Source organism: Schistocerca cancellata, chromosome 3, assembly GCF_023864275.1.
Source record: "Schistocerca cancellata isolate TAMUIC-IGC-003103 chromosome 3, iqSchCanc2.1, whole genome shotgun sequence".
In the NCBI taxonomy this organism is placed as follows: domain Eukaryota; kingdom Metazoa; phylum Arthropoda; class Insecta; order Orthoptera; family Acrididae; genus Schistocerca; species Schistocerca cancellata.
This window is the reverse complement of record NC_064628.1, coordinates 741,355,889-741,377,950: the sequence shown is the minus strand read 5'-3', so window position 1 is coordinate 741,377,950 and position 22,062 is coordinate 741,355,889. Positions and strand designations below refer to the sequence as shown.

At 37.7% G+C, this 22,062-nt stretch overlaps 1 protein-coding gene across 7 annotated transcripts in view; it reads right to left on the bottom strand.

Moving 5' to 3' along the window:
- The window catches only part of LOC126175748 (cyclin-dependent kinase 12), a 179,395-nt gene that overhangs the window by 118,081 nt on the left and 39,252 nt on the right, over positions 1-22,062 (bottom strand). For 6 of the 7 annotated variants that reach the window (XM_049922711.1, XM_049922710.1, XM_049922712.1 and 3 more), the window contains exons 8-11: positions 16,902-17,173; positions 15,896-16,075; positions 15,575-15,616; positions 5,341-5,755 (exon numbers count right to left, since the gene is read on the bottom strand). In XM_049922711.1, coding sequence (XP_049778668.1) covers positions 5,341-5,755; positions 15,575-15,616; positions 15,896-16,075; positions 16,902-17,173 — 909 coding nt within the window. The remainder of the gene's footprint in view (positions 1-5,340; positions 5,756-15,574; positions 15,617-15,895; positions 16,076-16,901; positions 17,174-22,062) is intronic. The other variant, XM_049922709.1, reaches the window with a different exon arrangement.

The window sequence follows — 22,062 nt, the reverse complement described above, 5'->3', positions numbered from 1 at the left end:
AAATCTGACTAGAAGCAGGGATCAGTTGATTCGACACATTCTGAGACAGCAAGGGATCACCAATTTATTATTGGAACGAAGTGTTGAACCTATAAACTGTAGAGGGACACCAAGAGATGAATACAGGAAGCAAATTCAGTACAACGTAACTTGCATTAATTATTCGAAGAATTGCACTGAACAGAGTAGCATCGAGAAGTGCAGCAAACCAGTCAATCGAGTTTTCGGATTGAAGACCACAGTTACCACACATGTTCAATAAGGTTTGATGCTGGAAAACCACTGCAGCTGGTAAGTTTTCCGATACTGTTGCCTTTAGCTTAAAGTTTTGCACACTGTGTCACAAAAAACTGAACATAAAGTTGGTGCATGTTTCACAATCATCTTCATCTGACAAGGAAGATGAAGATGTCAAAATGAATGCTGATACATAAAAGTTAATGCTTAACTTGTTTTGGGCGTCACCACTGAAGGTTAAGAAAGTGAGTGTATGAGATTCAGAAACCTACGCAACATGTAAAATGAATCAAGTGATAACAATGGTGAGTAGGCAGATTGTTTCAGTCAATACCAAAGGATAAGACAGGCAGTGCTTTTTCTCAGGAAATAAAAAACAGCACAATCAGTTTTTTTTCTAACTTTGGCCTGGCATAAAGAATTGTGTACCTTTAAGAATTGATGCCAAAAAAATTAAAAAGTAGAAGAGATTATTCTTGCTAAATTTAAAGTAACTGTTTGTTGCACATATCAAGTTTGATGCAGAGATCAGATTTACTTATTTATTTATTTGTGACTTAAAACTTGTGGTTCATGGTGTGGGTTCCTGTAGTCATGTTCTAGTTCATGAACCACGGGCAACGTATGAGTGGCCAAGTAAGTGGTTCCAACAGTCGGGATACCAGTTACTTTGGAATAAGGCTGGGCATCTCGGACATATTCTGAGTCGTGGTCACCTTTGTGCTCATACGGCAAAGACTACCAAATCCACCGGTTAGTCCCTCAGCCGTTAGGGGTAAAACCAAATTGGACTCGGGGCAAGTAAGGCTAGCAACCTGCTTCCCTGGTACTTTAAATATGATGCTGGCAACAATCAGAGCAAAATGCCTCGGACCTTTGGAGGTGACGGAGTCCCACCTCTAACTGACAAACCAGGGACTCCTAAGATACGACTTGGCAAGCAAATGGTAATGAGATGGGGAGCTATTAATATCAATGGGGGCTACTCTGGGAAGAAGGTAGAGCTGGTAGAGGCTGCAAGTAAGATGGGGCTGGACGTTTTAGCTGTTAGTGACATTCGGGAAAGGGGTGAGAAAGAAGAGGAAGTGGGAGAATACAAGGTCTACCTGTCAGGAGTCAAAGCAGGAATAGCACAATGGGGTGTAGGGCTTTACATCAGGAAAGAAATGGAACCCAGCGTAGTTGCAATAAGGTATGTAAACGAACGACTGATGTGGATAGATTTGACAGTGTCTAGCAAGAAAATTAGGATTGTGTCAGTATATTCGCATTGTGAAGGGACAGATCAAGATAAGATGGATAGTTTTTATGAGGCACTCAGTGATGTAATTGTTAGAGTAAAGGACAAGGACAGTGTTCTGCTCATGGGTGATTTTAACGCCAGGATTGGAAATCGAACAGAAGGGTATGAAAAGGTTATGGGTAAATTTGGAGAGGATATGGAGGCCAACAGGAACGGGAAACAACTCTTGAACATAAGAACATTCACCGGTATACTTGGGAAGGCAGGGGAACCAGATCTGTCATTGACTATATAATAACAGATCAGGAATTCAGGAAGGCTGTGAGGGACACACGTGTATTCAGGGGATTCTTTGATGACACTGATCATTATTTAATCTGCAGTGAAATTGGGATTGTGAGGCCGAAAGTGCAGGAGGTCAGGTCCATATGTAGGAGGATAAGAGTGGAGAAACTTCAGGATAAGGAAATCAGGCACAAGTACATAACAGTGATCTCAGAATGGTACCAGTTAGTTGAATGTAGTCAATTACAGTCATTGGAAAAGGAATGGACAAGGTACAGGGACACAGTACTAGAAGTGGCTAAAGAATGTCTTGGAACAGTAGTGTGTAAAAGTAGGATGAAGCAAACAGCTTGGTGGAAAGATACAGTCAAGGCAGCCTGTAAAAGGAAAAAGAAGGCGTATCAAAAATGGCTACATACCAGAACCCAGGTAGACAGAGAAAGTTATGTTGAAGAAAGAAACAAAGCCAAACAGATAATTGCAGCATCCAAGAAGAAATCGTGGGAAGACTTTGGAAACAGGTTGGAGACTATGGGTCAAGCTGCTGGAAAACCATTCTGGAGTGTAATTAGCAGTCTTCGAAAGGGAGGTAAGAAGGAAATGATAAGTATTTTGGACAGGTCAGGAAAACTGCTGGTGAATCCTGTGGATGCCTTGGGCAGATGGAGGGAATATTTTGAAGAGTTGCTCAATGTAGGTGAAAATGCGATCAGTAATGTTTCAGATTTCGAGGTAGAATGGGATAGGAATGATGATGGAAATAAGATCACATTTGAGGAAGTGGAAAAAATGGTCAATAGATTGCAGTGCAATAAAGCGGCTGGAGTGGATGAAATTAAGTCAGAACTCATCAAATACAGTGGAATGTCAGGTCTTAAATGGCTACACAGGATAATTCAAATGGCCTGAGAGTCGGGACAGGTTCCATCAGACTGGACAAAAGCAGTAATCACACCAATCTTTAAACATGGAAACAGAAAGGATTGTAACAACTACAGAGGTATCTCTTTAATCAGCGTTGTGGGTAAAATCTTCTCAGGTATTGTTGAAAGGAAAGTGCGAGTATTAGTTGAGGACCAATTGGATGAAAATCAGTGTGGGTTTAGGCCTCTTAGAGGTTGTCAGGACCAGATCTTTAGCTTACGGCAAATAATGGAGAAGTGTTATGAGTGGAACAGGGAATTGTATCTATGCTTTATAGATCTAGAAAAGGCATATGACCGGGTTCCTAGAAGGAAGTTATTGTCTGTTCTACAAGATTATGGAATAGGAGGCAAACTTTTGCAAGCAATTAAAGGTCTTTACATGGATAGTCAGGCAGCAGTTAGAGTTGACGGTAAATTGAGTTCATGGTTCAGAGTAGTTTCAGGGGTAAGACAAGGCTGCAACCTGTCTCCACTGTTGTTCATATTATTTATGGATCATATGTTGAAAACAATAGACTGGCTGGGTGAGATTAAGATATGTGAACACAAAATAAGCAGTCTTGCATATGCGGATGACTTAGTTGTGATGGCAGATTCGATTGAAAGTTTGCAAAGTAATATTTCAGAGCTAGATCAGAAATGTAAGGACTATGGTATGAAGATTAGCATCTCCAAAACGAAAGTAATGTCAGTGGGAAAGAAATATAAACGGATTGAGTGCCAAATAGGAGGAACAAAGTTAGTTCAAGTACTTAGGATGCATATTCTCACAGGATGGCAACATAGTGAAAGAACTGGAAGCGAGGTGTAGCAAAGCTAATGCAGTGAGTGCTCAGCTAAGATCTACTCTCTTCTGCAAGAAGGAAGTCAGTACCAAGACTAAGTTATCTGTGCACCGTTCAATCTTTCGACCAACTTTGTTGTATGGGAGCGAAAGCTGGGTGGATTCAGGTTACCTTATCAACAAGGTTGAGGTTACGGATATGAAAGTAGCTTGGATGATTGCAGGTACTAGTAGATGGGAACAATGGCAGGAGGCTGTCCACAATGAGGAAATCAAAGAAAAACTGGGAATGAACTCTATAGATGTAGCAGTCAGGGCGAATAGGCTTAGATGGTGGGGTCATGTTACACGCATGGGAGAAGCAAGGTTACCCAAGAGACTCATGGATTCAGCAGTAGAGGGTAGGAGGAGTCGAGGCAGACCGAGGAGAAGGTACCTGGATTCGGTTAAGAATGATTTTGAAGTAATAGGTTTAACACCAGAAGAGGCACCAATGTTAGCACTGAATAGGGGATCATGGAGGAACTGTATAAGGGGGGCTATGCTCCAGACTGAACGCTGAAAGGCATAATCAGTCTTAAATGATGATGATGATGATGATGATGATGATGATGATGATTAAAAACAAAATGTTGTCTCACTGTTTGTTCTGCTGGAATGCATTCAGTTTGTGTGTGCATTGCTCACAGAAATATAAAACTGATGCTATCTGCTAATATTGCCCAAGGAAAGCACAAATCTGTTTGTGGATTGCACAGCCTGCAGTAGAGACTCAAAAGACTGCATGCTGCACCACTCACACACGCACGCACGCACGCACGCGCACACACACACACACACACACACACACACACACACACACACACACACACACACACACACACACACAGAAAGGCAAAAGTAGAAAGATATGTTTCTTCAGTGTATGGGGATGCATATCCTGAGGGAAGCATTGATCAAGCTATACTAAATGTACAGCAACTGTCAAGATTTCCAGAAAGAATTGTGTATTTTCCAGGCCATCATTTTGTGCCAGAATATCACTTTCTCAATACCTGATAGCATTGAAAGAAAATCCAAAACCTGATGAAGTAGTTGCAGATTTTGCAGAAAACTGTTTGTTTCCTGGGTACTGTTTAGGATAATTACTGTGATAACAGCCAAGTTACTGTGAAAACAGCCAGGTAACTGTGTGTTCTATTGTGACATCTACTGCCTGACAAAAAAAAGTGAGGCACCCAGAAGGGTAGCAGAAAATGAAACAAGATTTCACAAGCTGAGAGGCGGAGCGGTGTCACTGCAATGATTACAAAATGAAGTCAGACTGACAACTTGGCAGTATGAACCCATTCATCAGTATGATGCTGCATTCCCTCTGGCCTGGGTGCATGCACTAATTCGGTTGGGAAGGGTGTCATTAAATTAATTTATCATATCCTGAGTCAAGCTGGCCCATAATTGTTAACTAGTCCTTGATATCTTAGTGGTATCGCGATGGAGTTGACGTCTGGGCTGGTTCCACACATGTTCAATTGGGAACAGATACGGGGACTCGCTAGCCGCAGGAGACTTTAATATCTTGCAAACACGCCATTATAACTTACTGCCAATATTGTGTGCCTTAATGTGCCACTAGAAGCACAGTCCGCAGCAAAATAGTGACATCTAACTGCACTTTTTTCAGTGGCGAGTTTACAAGAATAGGAGTACCCAGAAACAAGAACTACAAATGGCTGCAGGTTTCAACACAGAAAATATCACTTCCTTATTTTGCTAGATGCAAAAACCATTCTGCACTTATGTCAAGAAAATTACTTATAGTAAAAGATTACTGCAAATTGGCATAAAAAATGCTGTGAACTTACCTCTTTCTCTGCATGGAGAGACAACAGCTGCCCAACATGTACTGGCAGTTTATTAACCAATGCATGTGACAGCACTGACAGCTGTTTTTGAAGGGACATTGTTTCCATACTGGGGTGGTCATCAATTGCCTGAGGAGTATGAGAACCTTCCGAGTGATTAGATGACATACACCCAAGTGCTGCCATATTTGAATTTGGAGGTGGTGTTAATGAAGATTCTCCAATTCCACCACCAAGACGAGGTATAGGTCGTCCAACTAAGGGACTATTAGGCCCTGAGACATTCTGCAGATATGGAGATGTATTCCCTGCAGCAGACATTGCCATTGCTGTAGAAAACACTGCCTGGTTGTAAGCATCTTCTACACCACGTGATGAAAAGACGGCAGCTTCTTTCTTCAACGCCTTTGAAGAACTGCAATCGGAGGAAACAAAAACGGTTTTAACTTATAATCAAACTGTTCATTAGTTACCTTTATCAAACAAAATGCATGCTATATTAAGTCCATACTTTTTTTAGCAAATTTCACGATTTTACTGATCAATTGCAATGATTTTTATAATAATTCAGAATACTCACATAATTATGCAAAATGGCTGTTTATGTGACAAGAAATGCAAATTTGCACCATAATGTACATAAAAATAGTATAGATGTGTTGTAGTAGGGTATACAATGTATCACATGTAAATTTAGAGGCACACGAAGTTTGTATTGGTCCAACAAAGTTTGTATTGGTCCAACAAAGTTTGTATTGGTCAAAATTTTGTGCAGAGTTCATTTTTCTGCAACACTTCAAGAGGAATCAAAAATCACTTTCTACAAAGCTCAGAAAGGATATTAAAATTCTAAAAGTGGTGGAACTCTTAACAAGACTGCAGGAAACAGGAGGACTTCTAGAATGACGACGTTTGGTTTGTGGGCCACTCAACTATGCGGTCATCAGTGCCTGAACTTCAGGAATGAAAGGAACGAAACAGCTGAGATTGTAATAGGAGAAAAGAAGAAACGTGATTAAAGTAAGGTGGAGCAAAAGCTCAAAAGGAGCAACATCAGTGAGTTTTATAGACTCTTCAAAGTGGAGCTACAGGGATATCAACCTCCATGTCTGTATTTCAGGAGAATGGGTTGTAGCATAGGTATCAATGGCAAATAAAACTGTGAGTTCTTGGCAAAATTTCCTCAAAGTGCAGCTAAACTTTGAACAGCCTCGGGAAACAATCAACAATAATTCAGATTCCACACCATCAAGCCTTCATGAAACCAAGCAGGTAATCAAGAAGCTCAAAAGTAATAAGGCACCATATGAAGATAGTACTGTGGCAGAAATGTGGAAGACTGGAGGACACATTACTGCAGATGGTGTACTGCCTTAAAGAAGAAATACAGAAAACTGAAAAGATACCATAAGACTGGAAATGTGTGTTCATACACCCCACCTCTGAGAAAGGCAACTGAACAGATATCAACAATTATGAGGGATCTCCTTTCTTTCACTACCCTCCAAAATCCTACCAAGAATAATTGAAGAACAGCCTGATTACTTCATTGGAGAATAACAAGCTTGTTTCCGAAAAGGCTGGTCATGCGTGGAACAGATATTCAAACCTCAAGAGTATTCTGAGAACTAGAGCAATAAGAAGTAAGGGTCAGGATACAACAGTGATTTTCGTCAGCTTCAAGAAAGCATATGATTCCACTGACAAGCAAACTTTATTTATGATTTTAGAGGAATTCAGAACTGCTACATAAATAAGGTAAACTGTAAAACAATCCTTGATGTTCACCATTTCAAAAGTTAAATTTTTCGCAAAAATCTCTGCGCCTTTTGAAATAAAGACAGGGTTACGCAACGAGAAAATAGAATACACTAAGATGACAAAAGTCATGGGATACCTCCTAATATTGTGTCTGACCACCTTTTGTCCGGCATAGTGCAGCAACTCGATATGGCATAGACTCAACAAGTCGCTGGAAGGATCCTGCAGAATTACTGAGCCATGGCTACCTATATAGCCAACTATAATTGCAATTTTTTTTTTTTCTGCAAAAGCTGACCTCTCAATTATGTCCCATAAATGTTTGACGGGAATCATGTCGGGCGATCTGGATGGTCAAATCATTCGCTTGAATGGTCCAGAAAGTTGTTCAAACCAATTGCCTGGTAGGATGGCGTATTGTCACCCAGAAAAAATCCATCATTATTTGGTAACATGAAGTCCATGAATGACTGCAAATGGTCTCCAAGTACCCAAAGATAACTGTTTCCAGTCAATGATTGGTTCAGTTGGACCAGAGTACCACAACCCACACTATTATGGAGCCACCACCAGCTCGCACAAAGTCTTGATGACAACTTGGGTCCATTGCTTCGTGGTAGTCTGGAATGCACTCTAACCCTATCATCAGCCCAACTAAAATCAGGGCTCATCTTACCACACCACAGTTATCCAGCCATCTAGGGTCCAACCAAGATGGTCCCGAGCCCATGAAACACAGTGCAGGCGATGTGCTGTTAGCAAAGACACTCACATTGGTTGTCTGCCGCCTTAGCCTATTAATGTCAGATTAGGCCACACTGTCCTAATAGATATGTTCCGTCATACATCCGACATTGATTTCTGCCGTCATTTCATGCAGTGAAGCTTGTCTATTAGCACTGATAACTCTATGAAAATACCACTGCTCTCCTTCGTTAGGTGAAGGCTGTTAGTCACTGCACTGTTCTTAGTGAGAGCTAATACCTGAAATTTGGTATCCTTGGCACACTCTTGACACTGTGGATCTCAGAATATTTAATTTCCTAATGATTTCTCAAATGAAATGTCCCATGCGTCTACCTCCAACTACCATTCTGTGTTCAGAGTCTGTTCGTTAATTTCTGTCATGTGGTCATAATCCACATTGGAAACTACTTCACATGAATCACATGAGTACAAATAAGAGCTCCACAAATGCACTGCCCCTTTATACCTTGTGTATGCGATACTACCACCATCTGTATACGTGCATATCGCTATCGCATGATTACACCTTGTACACCTTGGAAAGAAAGGAAACAATCTGGAAATGAGATGTTATAGTCTTGCCCATTTAGTTTGGAACCAAAAGGATGCACAAAGAACATGGGAGATCTTGCATGAAAGCACAGTAAAAGCAGGTGTCAATGCCTCTTAAGAAACAACGGAATATATGAAACAAACAACAATAGAAGGAATATTTGGAAGTTCAATATAGAAAGATCAAACGAACAGAGGGCTTCAAATACTTAGGCAAATGGATCCAAACTAACGGACTGGATAAAGAAGCAGGCAAAGGAAGAATCTTGCTTTACAAACTGAAACAGAACATGTTCAATAAAAAACAGGATGCTACAAGGACAAAAAGCAGTCACTATAATTAAGTTATATAAGGACACTGCTTCAGAGTGTCTTTATTTTAAGCAAAAAAGCACAGTCGGAAGAAGATTCTCAAGATATTCTCAAACCTCTGAAAACTACTGGTGGAACTTGGAAGAATAAGAAAAACAAGGAGCTCTACAAATACACTGAAAATATTATGGAAATAATGTGAAATTTTATGGACACCTAGAAAGAATGGATGAAAACTGCTCGAGTTAAAAAATCTTCAGTAACATCGCATCATTAAAGTGCACCTGTAACTGGACAAAAAGAGGTCAAAAGAGATGTATAAGAAAATGGTATTATACTTAAAGATGATCCAAAATGAGAAGAATTCCGAAGCGAAGCCAATAGCACAAATGTGAAACCACTAAAAGGGAGTGAAAAGAATGAAGAGGTTCTGGGAAGAAAGAAAAACGAAGGCAAAGAAGCCTTGAAGTCCAATACGGTTCACAGCTGGCCAAAATTGGAGGCTGGTGGGGAGGGGGAAGCCCAACAGAATTCGGTGCTCGTTACTGAACTGGACATTGATACAGGTATATAACAACTGGAACATCGGTCTTACAAATAGAGGGGATGTGCTTCCTATTGTGAATATTAATCTCTTTATTGTCAACAATAACTTCTTACATGTGATAGAGAAACTATGCAACAGATTGTCGGAAGTAAGAAAATGAAGATAATTTGCTCTGTAGATATGTTCTACCTGCCAGCACAACCAATGTACTTACCTATAAGCTTGTTTACAGGCTCGACTCAATGACTCATTGGCTGATTTTTCAACCTTTTCATACTCATTAATGAATTAAATTACAATACAAAATAGTTCCTATAATTGCAGAACATGAAATATCTTATTTACCATTGTAAGAAAAAAAATTGATACTTACCATAAAGATGACACATTAAGTTGCAGACAGGGACAATTAAAAGACACTTACACATGACTCCAACTCTGGCAGCTCGGGCGGTCATGTGAGCATGAGATGTGCTTGCTTTGTGAATGAAAAGTGTGTGTTTCTCTTTTTCTAGCAAAGGCTGTGGCCAAAAGCTTATGTGTAAGTGTCTTTTAATTTTGCCTGTCCCCAAGTTAACATGTCATCTTTACCACAAGTAGCAATCTATTGTTTCCTATGTTGTTGATTTACTACCTAAAGTTTCCATTGTCTGAGTATCTCATTTATCATTCTTATACATAATTCAGTATCTTGTTATTTAGTGAAGAATACCAGAATGAAATTAATATTCAGCTGAATAAAAAGTAGCTTCATTCTGTCTTTTCAGTGTTCATTGGCTCTTAGAGCACAGTCTTTCCTTTCACATTACTTTATAAATAAGGACACGTCCATCCTACACTCATATACGACACATGAAATAAATTTCAAAATTTATGGACATATTGCACATTGCCTTTTCTTGGCCTCATCATGGAGGTCAACCAATAACTGACATGGGTACAGATGGATGCGCACATACAATTAGCTCTATTTCTCATACAAAGGAGATTTTTTTTTCCAATTTGGAAAATTGTTTGCATTAACATTTTAAATAATTTTAGTCCTGACAGAGTCCACTGTGACCTTTATCAAGATTTCAGAAACAGATCAGAATGCTGGGCAGAAGAGGGAGACAAGGACCACTCAATTATTAACATCACATATAATTTAAAAATTATATTGAGTATACAGAAGATTAATGAAAATTCAGTAAGAAATAAAAACAAGGGAATTTATCACATAAAAACACAATATACTATGGACAATTCTAAAATTACAAATAAACAAATATCGATTTCATAAAATGTAGAAGCCAATTTAAACATTTCATGGAAACAGGTGATCAACAACAGAATTGTGCGCTTTCCATTTTTCATGGTTTAATGAATAAGCCATTAAATTTTTAGCATGCAGCCATGCAAATTCATACAGCTGCATGCCTGAAATTTAATGTACTAACAAATAGTTGACAAATTTTTGACAAGAGTGTCTGTGAATGTGTTTTGTACCAAAATTCTAAATATTAAGGAAAAAGTAACAGATTTTTGATATGTGACTTGCTTCTTCTTGTTGTTATTTTATATTGCTGGCTGTTTACTAAATTGGCTTACCAAATAAAAACTTAAACTTAAAAGGACAAACTGCATTTCCACTATTTATTCATCTTGGGTTTCAAAAGCCAAAGTCAAAGCAAATTGCTGTGTAATTATATGAGGATGGTTTGATATGTACAGTATATTTTCAGGAAAGAAGACCACACTTTTTGTTGTGCCTTCATGGTTTGTAAGCTTGATTATTTCAAGGATCATATAAAGAATTTCAGCAGTTTACAGCATACAGTCCATTGTTAATAGCAGTCTGAATTGGTCAATGTGTCAATTGCAATTTAAAATGGGGAAAACCAAGTTTTGCACTGTTATTCAACATTTTCATTTGAAACGTTGGGCTACCGCACAAATCAAAACAGAACTGGATGAAGTTCTCACAGACATTGCACCACCAATTAAGACAATTTACTTTTGGGTTAATGAATTTAAACATGGGCACAAAATTACCAAAGATGAAATGCACTCTTGCTGTCAAATTAAGGTCACCACAAAGGAAACCACTGACAAAATCCATGATATGGTAATGTAAAACCACAAATAAAAATTTGTGAGATTGTCGAGACAGTTGGCATTTCAACTGAGAGAATGCATAGTATCCTGCACAGACAATGGGCTATGAAAAAGCAATTTGCAAAGTGGGTGCAGCATTACTCAGTCACACAAAACCACATCAGACACATTTCAGCACAACCTATGGTGACATTTAATTGCAATCCTCAAGACATTTTGCATTGATTTTGCACACTAGAGCCAAAACATCAGTAAAAACAATAGGCAAAAGGTGTTGAAAGTGCACTGAAGGAGCCATTTTGTCAGCTGGTAAGGTGATGGCTATTGTTTTTTTGGGATTCCCAAAGAATAATCCTCATAGATTACTTGGAAAAGGCAGAACCATAACTCGGCCATATTATGCTTCATCGTTGGTTAATCTGAAACTTGCACTGTCTGAAAGAAGATCAAAAAAGTGCACTTTCATCAGGATAATACACCATCCCACACACCAGCGATAACAAGTGCATGAAATTAACTTTGAATCAGTTCCTCATCCACCTTATTTGCCAAAAGTGATAGTTTCCATCAAGGAGTATTTTGCAAAGTTTTACAGAACCTATTTTTCCAGCTGGAGGATCACTGGACCAAGTATATATCCCTCAAAGGAGACTATGTCAAAATGCAAGGTGAATTGTTTACAAAACAAAAATTTTTCTTGCTTTTTCACCAAACTTATCAAACCATCTTCATATTCCCAACAATACTTCTTGCCAACTGCAACAACTTGGCTTTATAGCAAAATTCATAAGGAAAATTGAGGCGTTATAGCAAAAATTATAAGAATTTTCTCACCATCACCATTTGAATTTATATTCCTCTTAAACTAACTAGAACCAACAAATCAATTGCTTGATAAAACAAGAAGTCAATCTGCCAATATAAATTACTATCTTAAGTTATGCATTTGAACAAAACAAAGTAATACAATACGAGGCAAGACTGACAGTACACTTAGTTCCATCTACATGTGCAAGTAGTGTCCAGTGAATATTGGCACTGATTTCATCTGAAGAATAACAAATCACCATGAATTAGTCTGATTACTGCAAAATATAGCATCCATTCTTGTCAACAGACTGTTAAAAAAGTGCTTATTGACCGGAATCTTTGCTTCTGCAAAAAGTTACAAGCTTTTATCTTCAAAATGGCCTTCATTTTGTTCATTGGCTGTGCTTAATCTTATAACAAGTGTTTGTTCCATTTTCTTCATTGGCTGTGTTTAATCTTACACCAAGTGTTTGTTGTGTTGAAAAGCAGCAGCATTTTCCCACTGCTGAACTAAATACATTTTTTATTTAAAGAGTTTCTCGACAATATTTGTCTTTTCCTGCACAATTCGATGATTACAAAACCTGTGGTGGGCATTCCTAGCCGTGCAACCCATGCTTCACAAAACTACAGATAGAAATAATGAGGCACTTAGCACAGAAGTAGAACCAAAAGTAGCTCTATCTGAACACTACGGGATGAATTTCAGTGCAGTCAAGAAATGTGCCGGATTTTGTTTTCCAATCACTTTAGTGCACAGTGTATACACTACGTAGTGGCAGCCGGCTGTGAACATAAACTACACTTCTGACTGCCAGGGAGGAGAGGATTGGTAAAGGGAAACAAGCCCTGCTCCCTCTTGCAGGGTAGGAGCCTACACCCCATGTTTGCAAAAGCAGAACTGACTAATTGTCACAGCGATCATCGATCTACGCTGGTGTTGTAAGGGCTGTAATCAAAATCCGTGATGGACCAGGATTAGTCACTTCAGTCATTTCAAATTAAGAAAGGAATACAACGAGGAAAGCACAACACAAAGCATTCAAGAACAGCTACTGCACAACTGACTGTTTAGGTTGGCAGAGTATTATTAACAAGATAATTTAGGCCTGACCTTTAGTGGTACGCAGCACATCCACTGTTTGAAATATCCACAACATAATTTGCCACATTGAAAGTGTCTGAATTACACCACTGTTTGGATTTTAGCTAAAAAATGGAAGTGCATGTTTCTCTGTTATAAAATGTTACAAGCTAGGTCCTATAGCTGACTACTATGTTGCATTACACAGCACGTATCTTACTAATTGCACAAAGTAAGTTGGCACTCAGCACAGTGGCTGATGGAAGCAACCATAAACGTATTTCCCAATTTCAGTCATTCCCATCAGACACCACACTGAGTATCAGCTTAGTTAGCTTGAATAACAAATAGACCATTCCTCTGCCCATAACTAGCATGACACCAGAGTACCAAACACATTGATACACTGTTGCATTCATGCACTTTTTGTTTTGCAAAGAGTTTCATACACACATTATCTTTCCAAACTGGGTTCGCCAGATGATGTACAATACCAGTAACCAAAAACTGGTTTCTACATTAACATGCGGAAAACAAATCTATTTCGAAGTCTCTCTTATTATAAAGTTCCTCTGCATACAATTCCCTATGAAACAACATCTATTCGTTAATTTCATGCTTTCACATTTTGAGGCAGAATTCGCATCTATTTTACATATGCGGATATTTCCAGTGATCTATAAAAATTATTACATGTAGCCTGCAACTTCTCAGTCTGGAAAAAAAGCAACCAAAAAGAAAAAGAGAGAGAGGAAAGTACAGACCACAACAGATATTTACAGGCAAGGCAGGCACAGCAGGACTCACTCCAGCTTGCATCTTGGGTAGATTTCCATCTGACCTTTGTCAGCCAAATTTTTTCCAGCCTATCCTCTTAATAATTTTGTTTGCACATGAGTCCAGAGCCTCAACATATTTTTCAAAGGAAAATGTTGACCATTATAAGCGCCACAGTTTTCAAATTTACATGCTATTAACAAACTTTGAATTTTTAGTCGTTATCAAGCAAAGTTCAGATAACTTCTATGCAACATGTTGCAGCACATGTAACATACATATCAACACACCAGCAGACATTTGGAGACAGTTACATGATCTGTATCAAATAGGGACAGAATGTCTGTAATGAATGAGTGAGAACCATGTACAAGCCTATGTACATATAGAACAAGCCAGTAAGTGTCCATGTCACTTCATGCAACAGTATTAAACTTATTCTCGTGGTATGTCCACATGCAGACACCCTCTTCCTTTCACTGTCAATCAAAGGAACTACTGTTTTCTAAAACCTGTACATGTGTTAGTGTCTGAATGTGCTGTCCTGCAAGCACATTGTTTCTATCTTTTCTAATTTAAGTTTCATTTTGAACAGCACTTTTCTTTACAGCAGTAACAAAGATTTATTTAGAATAGTATTTATACCGAATTAAATGTAGTTGTTACTGACAAGTTCACACTGTGAACTAGGGCAGGAACTGACCTGAAGTGGATCATACAACTCTAGAATTTGGGAATGCAACAAGGGCACACTACATACTGATGACAAGGAAAGCACAGTTTGGGTGAACAATGATGAGCTGACTACAATGTTTTTCAGACCTATGACAGTAGTACGTATCAGCAAGGAAATCAGCTGAATCAAATCTTGCAGTTAATTTCACCCACTGGGTAGTAGGCAGATGAAACTATATCTTCAATTAAATGAAATCACAAAATGTTGTTGTTAATGTATATGCCTGTGATCAAAAAGACTTCAGACAGCAAGAATATTATGTTTAGCTGTTAAGCTTCTCTCTACTAAATTGTTTAAAAATCTTGTAACTCCAACGAATTAAAGATGTTATACAACTATTCAAATGAATTGAATAAAGCTTGCCATCACCCATAATTTGCAATCAGTGCACTAATGTGAGTGGTGCATTTCAACACAGCATCTATTCTGTTGCGACAAGACCACTGTTTAAGAGTTAACTATACATAAACAAGAAATTACATGAAAAGTGTTGCCTCACATTAAGATAGTATATAATTAGCACTTTATCAATTAGAATTTCTTAGGACCAATGCAAAGAACAACATGAACAGCTCGAAGTGCTATTGAGATCGTTGGAAATAATGCTATAATTTTTATCTACACTGTAAAGAAAGATACCATTTCAATCATTGTACCCACAAAGTTTACTATGAAATGAAATCAATCCACATATTAACTGGACAACTCTTGCACAAACCTACATAAATTAGCACACATACAAAACAGAAAGTATTTCCCATTACAGCCATTAATTAGAACCCACAGTTAAGTTATTTACAATTTTAATTACCTGTCAGACATTGCCTGCTTCGAAGGGGTACAGTTGGCAGATCTGTAAGCATATCAGCCAACAGTTTCTCAGTTTAACAACATCTAATTGAATAGAAAATTAAATAAAAGAAAATCATAAATTTGGTGACAAAATGAACATTGAAAATAAAAAACTTTACTATTTTGCAATGAAAACTAAAATCCAAAATTACAGCACTTTGACAACTTTACAATTGTTGTATACAGTTCTTTTCTTTCAACTGCATTTAACATGACAAAATGTAATGCCCACAATATATCAGGAAAGAAAATGGGTTCGCAGACACTGAACCATACTTACCCTCCCATTTCAAAGCTCTCCTCAAAAGATTTATTACTCGAAGTCTTTTCTTTCAAGGTAGAAGGTTTACCAGGGGGCAAATTCTGAAGAGATTCTTGCTGTTCACGCAGCTGTCGTCTTCGCTTTTTGCTCCACAATTCATGGCAATCTTGCCACGTAGGTAGTTCAGGCACTGGCATTCTGAAACAGAATTGTAGTCCCTGTTATGACATTTATCACTTACATTTATTTAATTCTAAAATTGTAGCATGGGACTCAACAGACAGCTCCCCAGTCAATAATGGTAAAATATATATAGAAGAGTGCTGTGCTATTACCTACAGAGTAGCAATCCAGTATGAACACTTTTCTACACTCAAGAGGATCTTTGCTACATCAACACAGGGTGCAGTGTATACAAACTGACAATTACAATGAGTATATAGATTCTGAAGACCTAAAGGTGGTATTTCTAATATTCAGAGCAAAATATTATGAGAAAAATATAGGTATAACAAGTAATTAATAATAAATAGCTATAAAAAGCTATTTAAAATGTGTATTAAAATTATTCCTTGGCACACAAACCCAACTTTGGGCTGCCCATAATAAATACTTTAAGACAAAGAACAAATACAAAAGGAAACAAATATAGATACATGGCCAGCTTATCACTGTGCTCAGAAAAATACGAGCTAACTGCTCTGCTATACAAATCATCAATATTAAAATGTATGGCAGGTATAACAAAAAATTTAAAATGTAAGCCATACTTGTCTGCAATCAGTTAAAACAGAATGCACAAACCTTCATAAATTTGTAGTTTCTCTTCTAATTCAACGAATTAAAATACAACAAAGAAAGAAGGGGGTGGGGGGAGGAGGGGAGGGGGGGGAATGGGGGAGGGGGAGGGGGAGGGGAGGGGGAGGGGGAGGGAGAGAGAGAGAGAGAGAGAGAGAGAGAAGCAGGCATATATCTCACATTTTGTTACATTAATTAGAATGCAAAATTAGACATTTTAACTCACTTTTCAGGGCACACATTCTTCAGCCATGTTGATTTGAGAGCCTCTTCAGCTGTGATTCTCTTCTCAGGGTCAAGTCTAAGCATCTTATCTAGCAGATCAAGGGCCGATGCGGGCATAAACATTTCATACTCTTCACGCAAACGCCGCATGTGTGGTTTTTTCGGCTTCAGTGTATGCCACAATGGTAATTTTATTACAGAGGGCCACACAGCTGGTGTTGGTGTACCACAAAGTCTAGAGATAATGTCCAGCTGCATCAGCTCCACATTCCCCTACACACACAAAAATTCTATTTAATCAAAAATGAAAAATTAAATATTGCATCAGTTTTCCTGTAATTATATAATTCATAGTTAAACAACAGAAGCCAATATTTCAAACCCTACAAACTGAAATCAACATACGTAACAACTCTGGGTACCTCACACCACTTACTTTTAAAAGGGAAAAAGTGAGAGAGGAGAGACTTGAAGAAAGCGGAAACTGAGTATGAAGAAACACTTTGTTCTTTTGCCTATCTCTCAATATGAAAACAATTTTTGCTTTCATTGTTCGAGACTGACTACTCATCAAATTCTCAACATTTTTGCAAATGCAGTGGATTCCAGATTATTCATGTGCGAAGTATCTGGTTTGCAGATTATTCACACATCTTAAAAAATGTGGCATGTTTTTCTTTAGTAAAAAGCAATAAACAACCTACTGCATGACAATAAGGCTATTTCCATTGTTTAAACAATGACAACAGTGCACCATCTTCATTGTTATCGGCCACCTTGTTCCGTGTAAACTGAAAACAAACTCTGTTTTCTGATGTTAATGGCCATGTACATGACCACAAAGCAAGTGAAGAGAAATCTGTAAAAAGCGCTGAAGGAGAAATGAAAAAAATAAGTGATGAGATTAAAATAAAACTTAAGACTTAACTGAAAGATTTGAGAAGGGAGAAACTGCTGCAAAACTGAGTGCTGATTACTGCACTGGTATGCAGATCGTTCAGGACATTCCAGAGAATAAGCAGAGAACACAAGATTTTGCCAGGAAATGTGATTGTTTCAGTGCAATGTGTGCCACAAAAGCTAAATTTTTTCATGAAGGTCTAAAGTTATTAGAGGGAGAATTTAACACTCAGCTAGACGGTTATCCAGAGTGAAGTTTCACGAACTTACTGGGCAAGGAGAGTGGCTTAGTTCAAATGTTGCGGCAGCCGATTAGTTTCAGGAATGGTTCCGGAAATTTTAGGAACAAGAGAATTTCAAATCAGACCAAATTTATAATGCAGACTAAAGCGGTCTGTATTGGAAATGTCTACCACCAGAACTCTTCATTTTAAGAGTGAAGTTTGTGTTCCTGGATATAAGTCGTCTAAAGAACACATTACAATTTTGTGCACCGCTAATGCTTCTGGAAACCAAAAGGTGCAACTACTAGTGATTGGAAAGCCAAATAAACCCGCAAGTATTCAAGGATATCACAGCTAAGGATCTCCCTGTTCGTAATAACAAATAAAAAAAGAGCACAAATGGTCACTGAAATTTTCAAAAACTGGTTCGACAAACGTTTTGTACTACAAGTTTGGTGATTTCTAGAAAAGAAAAGATTGCCACAGTTGGCCGGTCCATTGCTTGATAATGTTCCTTCACATCTCTATGAGAGGATTCTCTTATCTGATGTCATCTCATTAAAACTAAGTTTTTAGCTCATAACATGACTACCATTATACAGCCAATGGACCAACGATTATTATTATTATTATTGTTCTTGCTTTTCTCAGACGTTATGTCTGGTCAAAAATGGAAAGTGATGCGGACCTTGATCAAGCGTGACTTCCTTTTAACTGTACGGTATATGTTATATTGCATTTAGTAACTTTAGGGTAACTGAACATGTATCAATAATTACGGATTTCTGTAGTTGTATATATAAGTTTGGATGTAGCTGTGTTGCATTGATGTACTGGTGGATATTGTGTGGTAAGACTCCTGTAGTTGATAGTATAATTGGTATAATGTCAACTTTATCCTGATGGCACATGTCCTCGACTTCCTCAGCCATTTGGACGTATTTTTCAATTTTTTCTCCTGTTTTCTTTTGTATATTTGTTGTATTGGGTATGGATATTTCGATTAGTTGTGTTAATTTCTTCTTTTTATTGGTGAGTATGATGTCAGGTTTGTTATGTGGTGTTGTTTTATCTGTTATAATGGTTCTGTTCCAGTATAATTTGTATTCATCATTCTCCAGTACATTTTGTGCTGCATACTTGTATGTGGGAACATGTTGTTTTAAAAGTTTATGTTGTAAGGCAAGCTGTTGATGTATTATTTTTGCTACATTGTCATGTCTTCTGGGGTATTCTGTATTTGCTAGTATTGTACACCCGCTTGTGATGTGTTCTATGTTTCTATTTGTTGTTTGCAAAGTCTGCATTTATCTGTTGTGGTATTGGGATCTTTAATAATATGCTTGCTGTAATATCTGGTGTTTATTGTTTGATCCTGTACTGCAATCATGAATCCTTCCGTCTCAGTGTATATATTGCCTTTTGTTAGCCATGTGTTGGATGCTTCTTGATCGATGTGTGGCTGTGTTAGATGATACGGGTACTTGCCATGTAGTGTTTACTTTTTCCAATTTACTTTCTTCATATCTGTTGATGTTATGTGATCTAAAGGGTTGTACAAGCAGTTATGAAATTGCAGTGGTGTAGCCAATGTATTTATATGAGTGATTGCTTTGTGTATTTTTCTAGTTTCTGCTCGTTCTAGAAAGAATTTTCTTGAATTGTATACCTGTCCATTATGTAGGTTTTTTATGTCACTAAATCCCCTTCCTCCTTCCTTTCTGCTAATGTGAATCTTTCTGTTGCTGAATGTATGTGATGTATTCTATATTTGTGGCATTGTGATCGTGTAAATGTATTGAGTGCTTCTAGGTCTGTGTTACTCCATTTCACTACTCCAAGTGAGTAGGTCAATATTGGTATAGCATAAGTATTTATAGCTTTTGTCCTGTTTCTTGCTGTCAATTCTGTTTTCAGTGTTTTTGTTAGTCTTTGTCTACATTTTTCTTTTAGTTCTTCTTTAATATTTGTATTATCTATTCCTATTTTTTGTCTGTACCCAAGATATTTATAGGCATATGTTTTTTCCATCGCTTCTATGCAGTCGCTGTGGTTATCCAATATGTAATAATCTTGTTTAGTGTGTTTTCCCTTGACTATGCTATTTTTCTTACATTTGTCTGTTCCAACAGCCATACTTATATCATTGCTGAATACTTCTGTTATCTTTAGTAATTGATTGAGTTGTTGATTTGTTGCTGCCAGTAGTTTTAGATCATCCATGTATAGCAAATGTGTGATTTTGTGTGGGTATGTTCCAGTAATATTGTATCCACAATTTGTATTATTTAGCATGTTGGATAGTGGGTTCAGAGCAAGGCAGAACCAGAAAGGACTTAATGAGTCTCCTTGGTATGTTCCACGCTTAATCTGTATTGGCCGTGATGTGATATTATTTGAATTTGTTTGGATATTAAGTGTGGTTTTCCAATTTTTCATTACTATGTTTAGGAACTGTATCAATTTAGGATCTACTTTGTATATTTCCAATATTTGTAGTAACCATGAGTGGGGTACACTATCAAAAGCTTTTTGGTAGCCAATGTATGCGTAGTTTAGCGACCCTTGTTTAGTTTTAGCTTGATATGTCACATCTGCATCTATTATCAGTTACTCTTTACATCCTCGTGCTCCTTTGCAACAGCCTTTTTATTCTTCATTTATAATTTTGTTCTGTGTTGTATGTGTCATTAATTTCTGTGTAATGACTGAAGTTAATATTTTGTATATTGTTGGTAGGCATGTTATGGGGCGATATTTAGCTGGGTTTGCTGTGTCTGCTTGATCTTTAGGTTTCAGTTAAGTTATTCCATGTGTAAGTGTATCAGGGAATGTGTATGGGTCTGCAATGTAACTGTTAAATAATTTAATGATATGAATATAATAGAGGGAAACATTCCACGTGGGAAAAATATATCTAAAAAGAAAGATGATGAGACTTACCAAACAAAAGCGCTGGCAGGTCGATACACACACAAACAAACACAAACATACACACAAAATTCAAGCTTTCGCAACAAACGGTTGCTTCATCAGAAAAAAGGGGGAAGGAGAGGGAAAGACGAAAGGATGTGGGTTTTAAGGGAGAGGGTAAGGAGTCATGACTCCAAGTCGTTTGGCTAATGCTTGTAATTTCTGCTTCTTTTCATCTAATTGCTCTATCGTTTCTTGTTGTGAGATTTTACCTAACCTTTTTCGTTTTTTGTCTGATATTTCATTTCTTATAAATTGTGTTAGCTATCCGATGTCTTTTCTCAGTTTTTCTATTCTGATCTGTAGCCTGTGTTGCCATGCTGGTTTTGTGGGTTTCTTCTGTGTGTTGGTTGGTTCTGATCTCTGCCTAGTGTGTATATTTAGTGTAGTGAGTGCTCCTATATAAACCAGTAGTTGTAACTCTTCCATAGTTGTGTTTTCGTTTATTTTGTTGTGTATGATTGTGTTGATAGTTTTTATTGTTGTTTTGACTTGTGGGTTATTTGGCGGTCTATGCAAGAGTGGTCTAATGTCTGTATTTGTGTCTTTGTATTCTATATATGTCAGCTGAATTTTTTTTCTATATCTAACATGTGTGTCACTTCGTGTTCTATTTGTGCTTGTTCTGGTGGCTGGCTTAAGATTTCGTTTTCCTCTGATTGTTTAATTGATGCGTGTTGTTCTTTGTTTGTTTGCTCTGGGATGCTTGAGTCCATTACTGTATTTTCTTCTTCTTCTGATTGCACATTATTTTGTTCCAGTATTTGTTGTACTTGTTGTTTGATGTTTTCTAATTTTGACTGGGGTATCCTGTTATTTTTTATTATTACACGGATCTGATCAGCTAGACGTTGTTCTGTTAAAAATTTTAATTCTGGGTATCTGGTAATAAATGTTGTGTATACTTGTGATCTGTATCCAGTTGTGTTGGTTCCTAGGTTTGTTGCTTGGTAATAACAGAACATGAGGTGTCAATTAACTTCATCTGACCATCTCATCCTCTGCCTTTGTTTTCCTTCTAGGGTGGTTGCAGGAAGCATATCCTGCGAACCACCTCTATTTGGA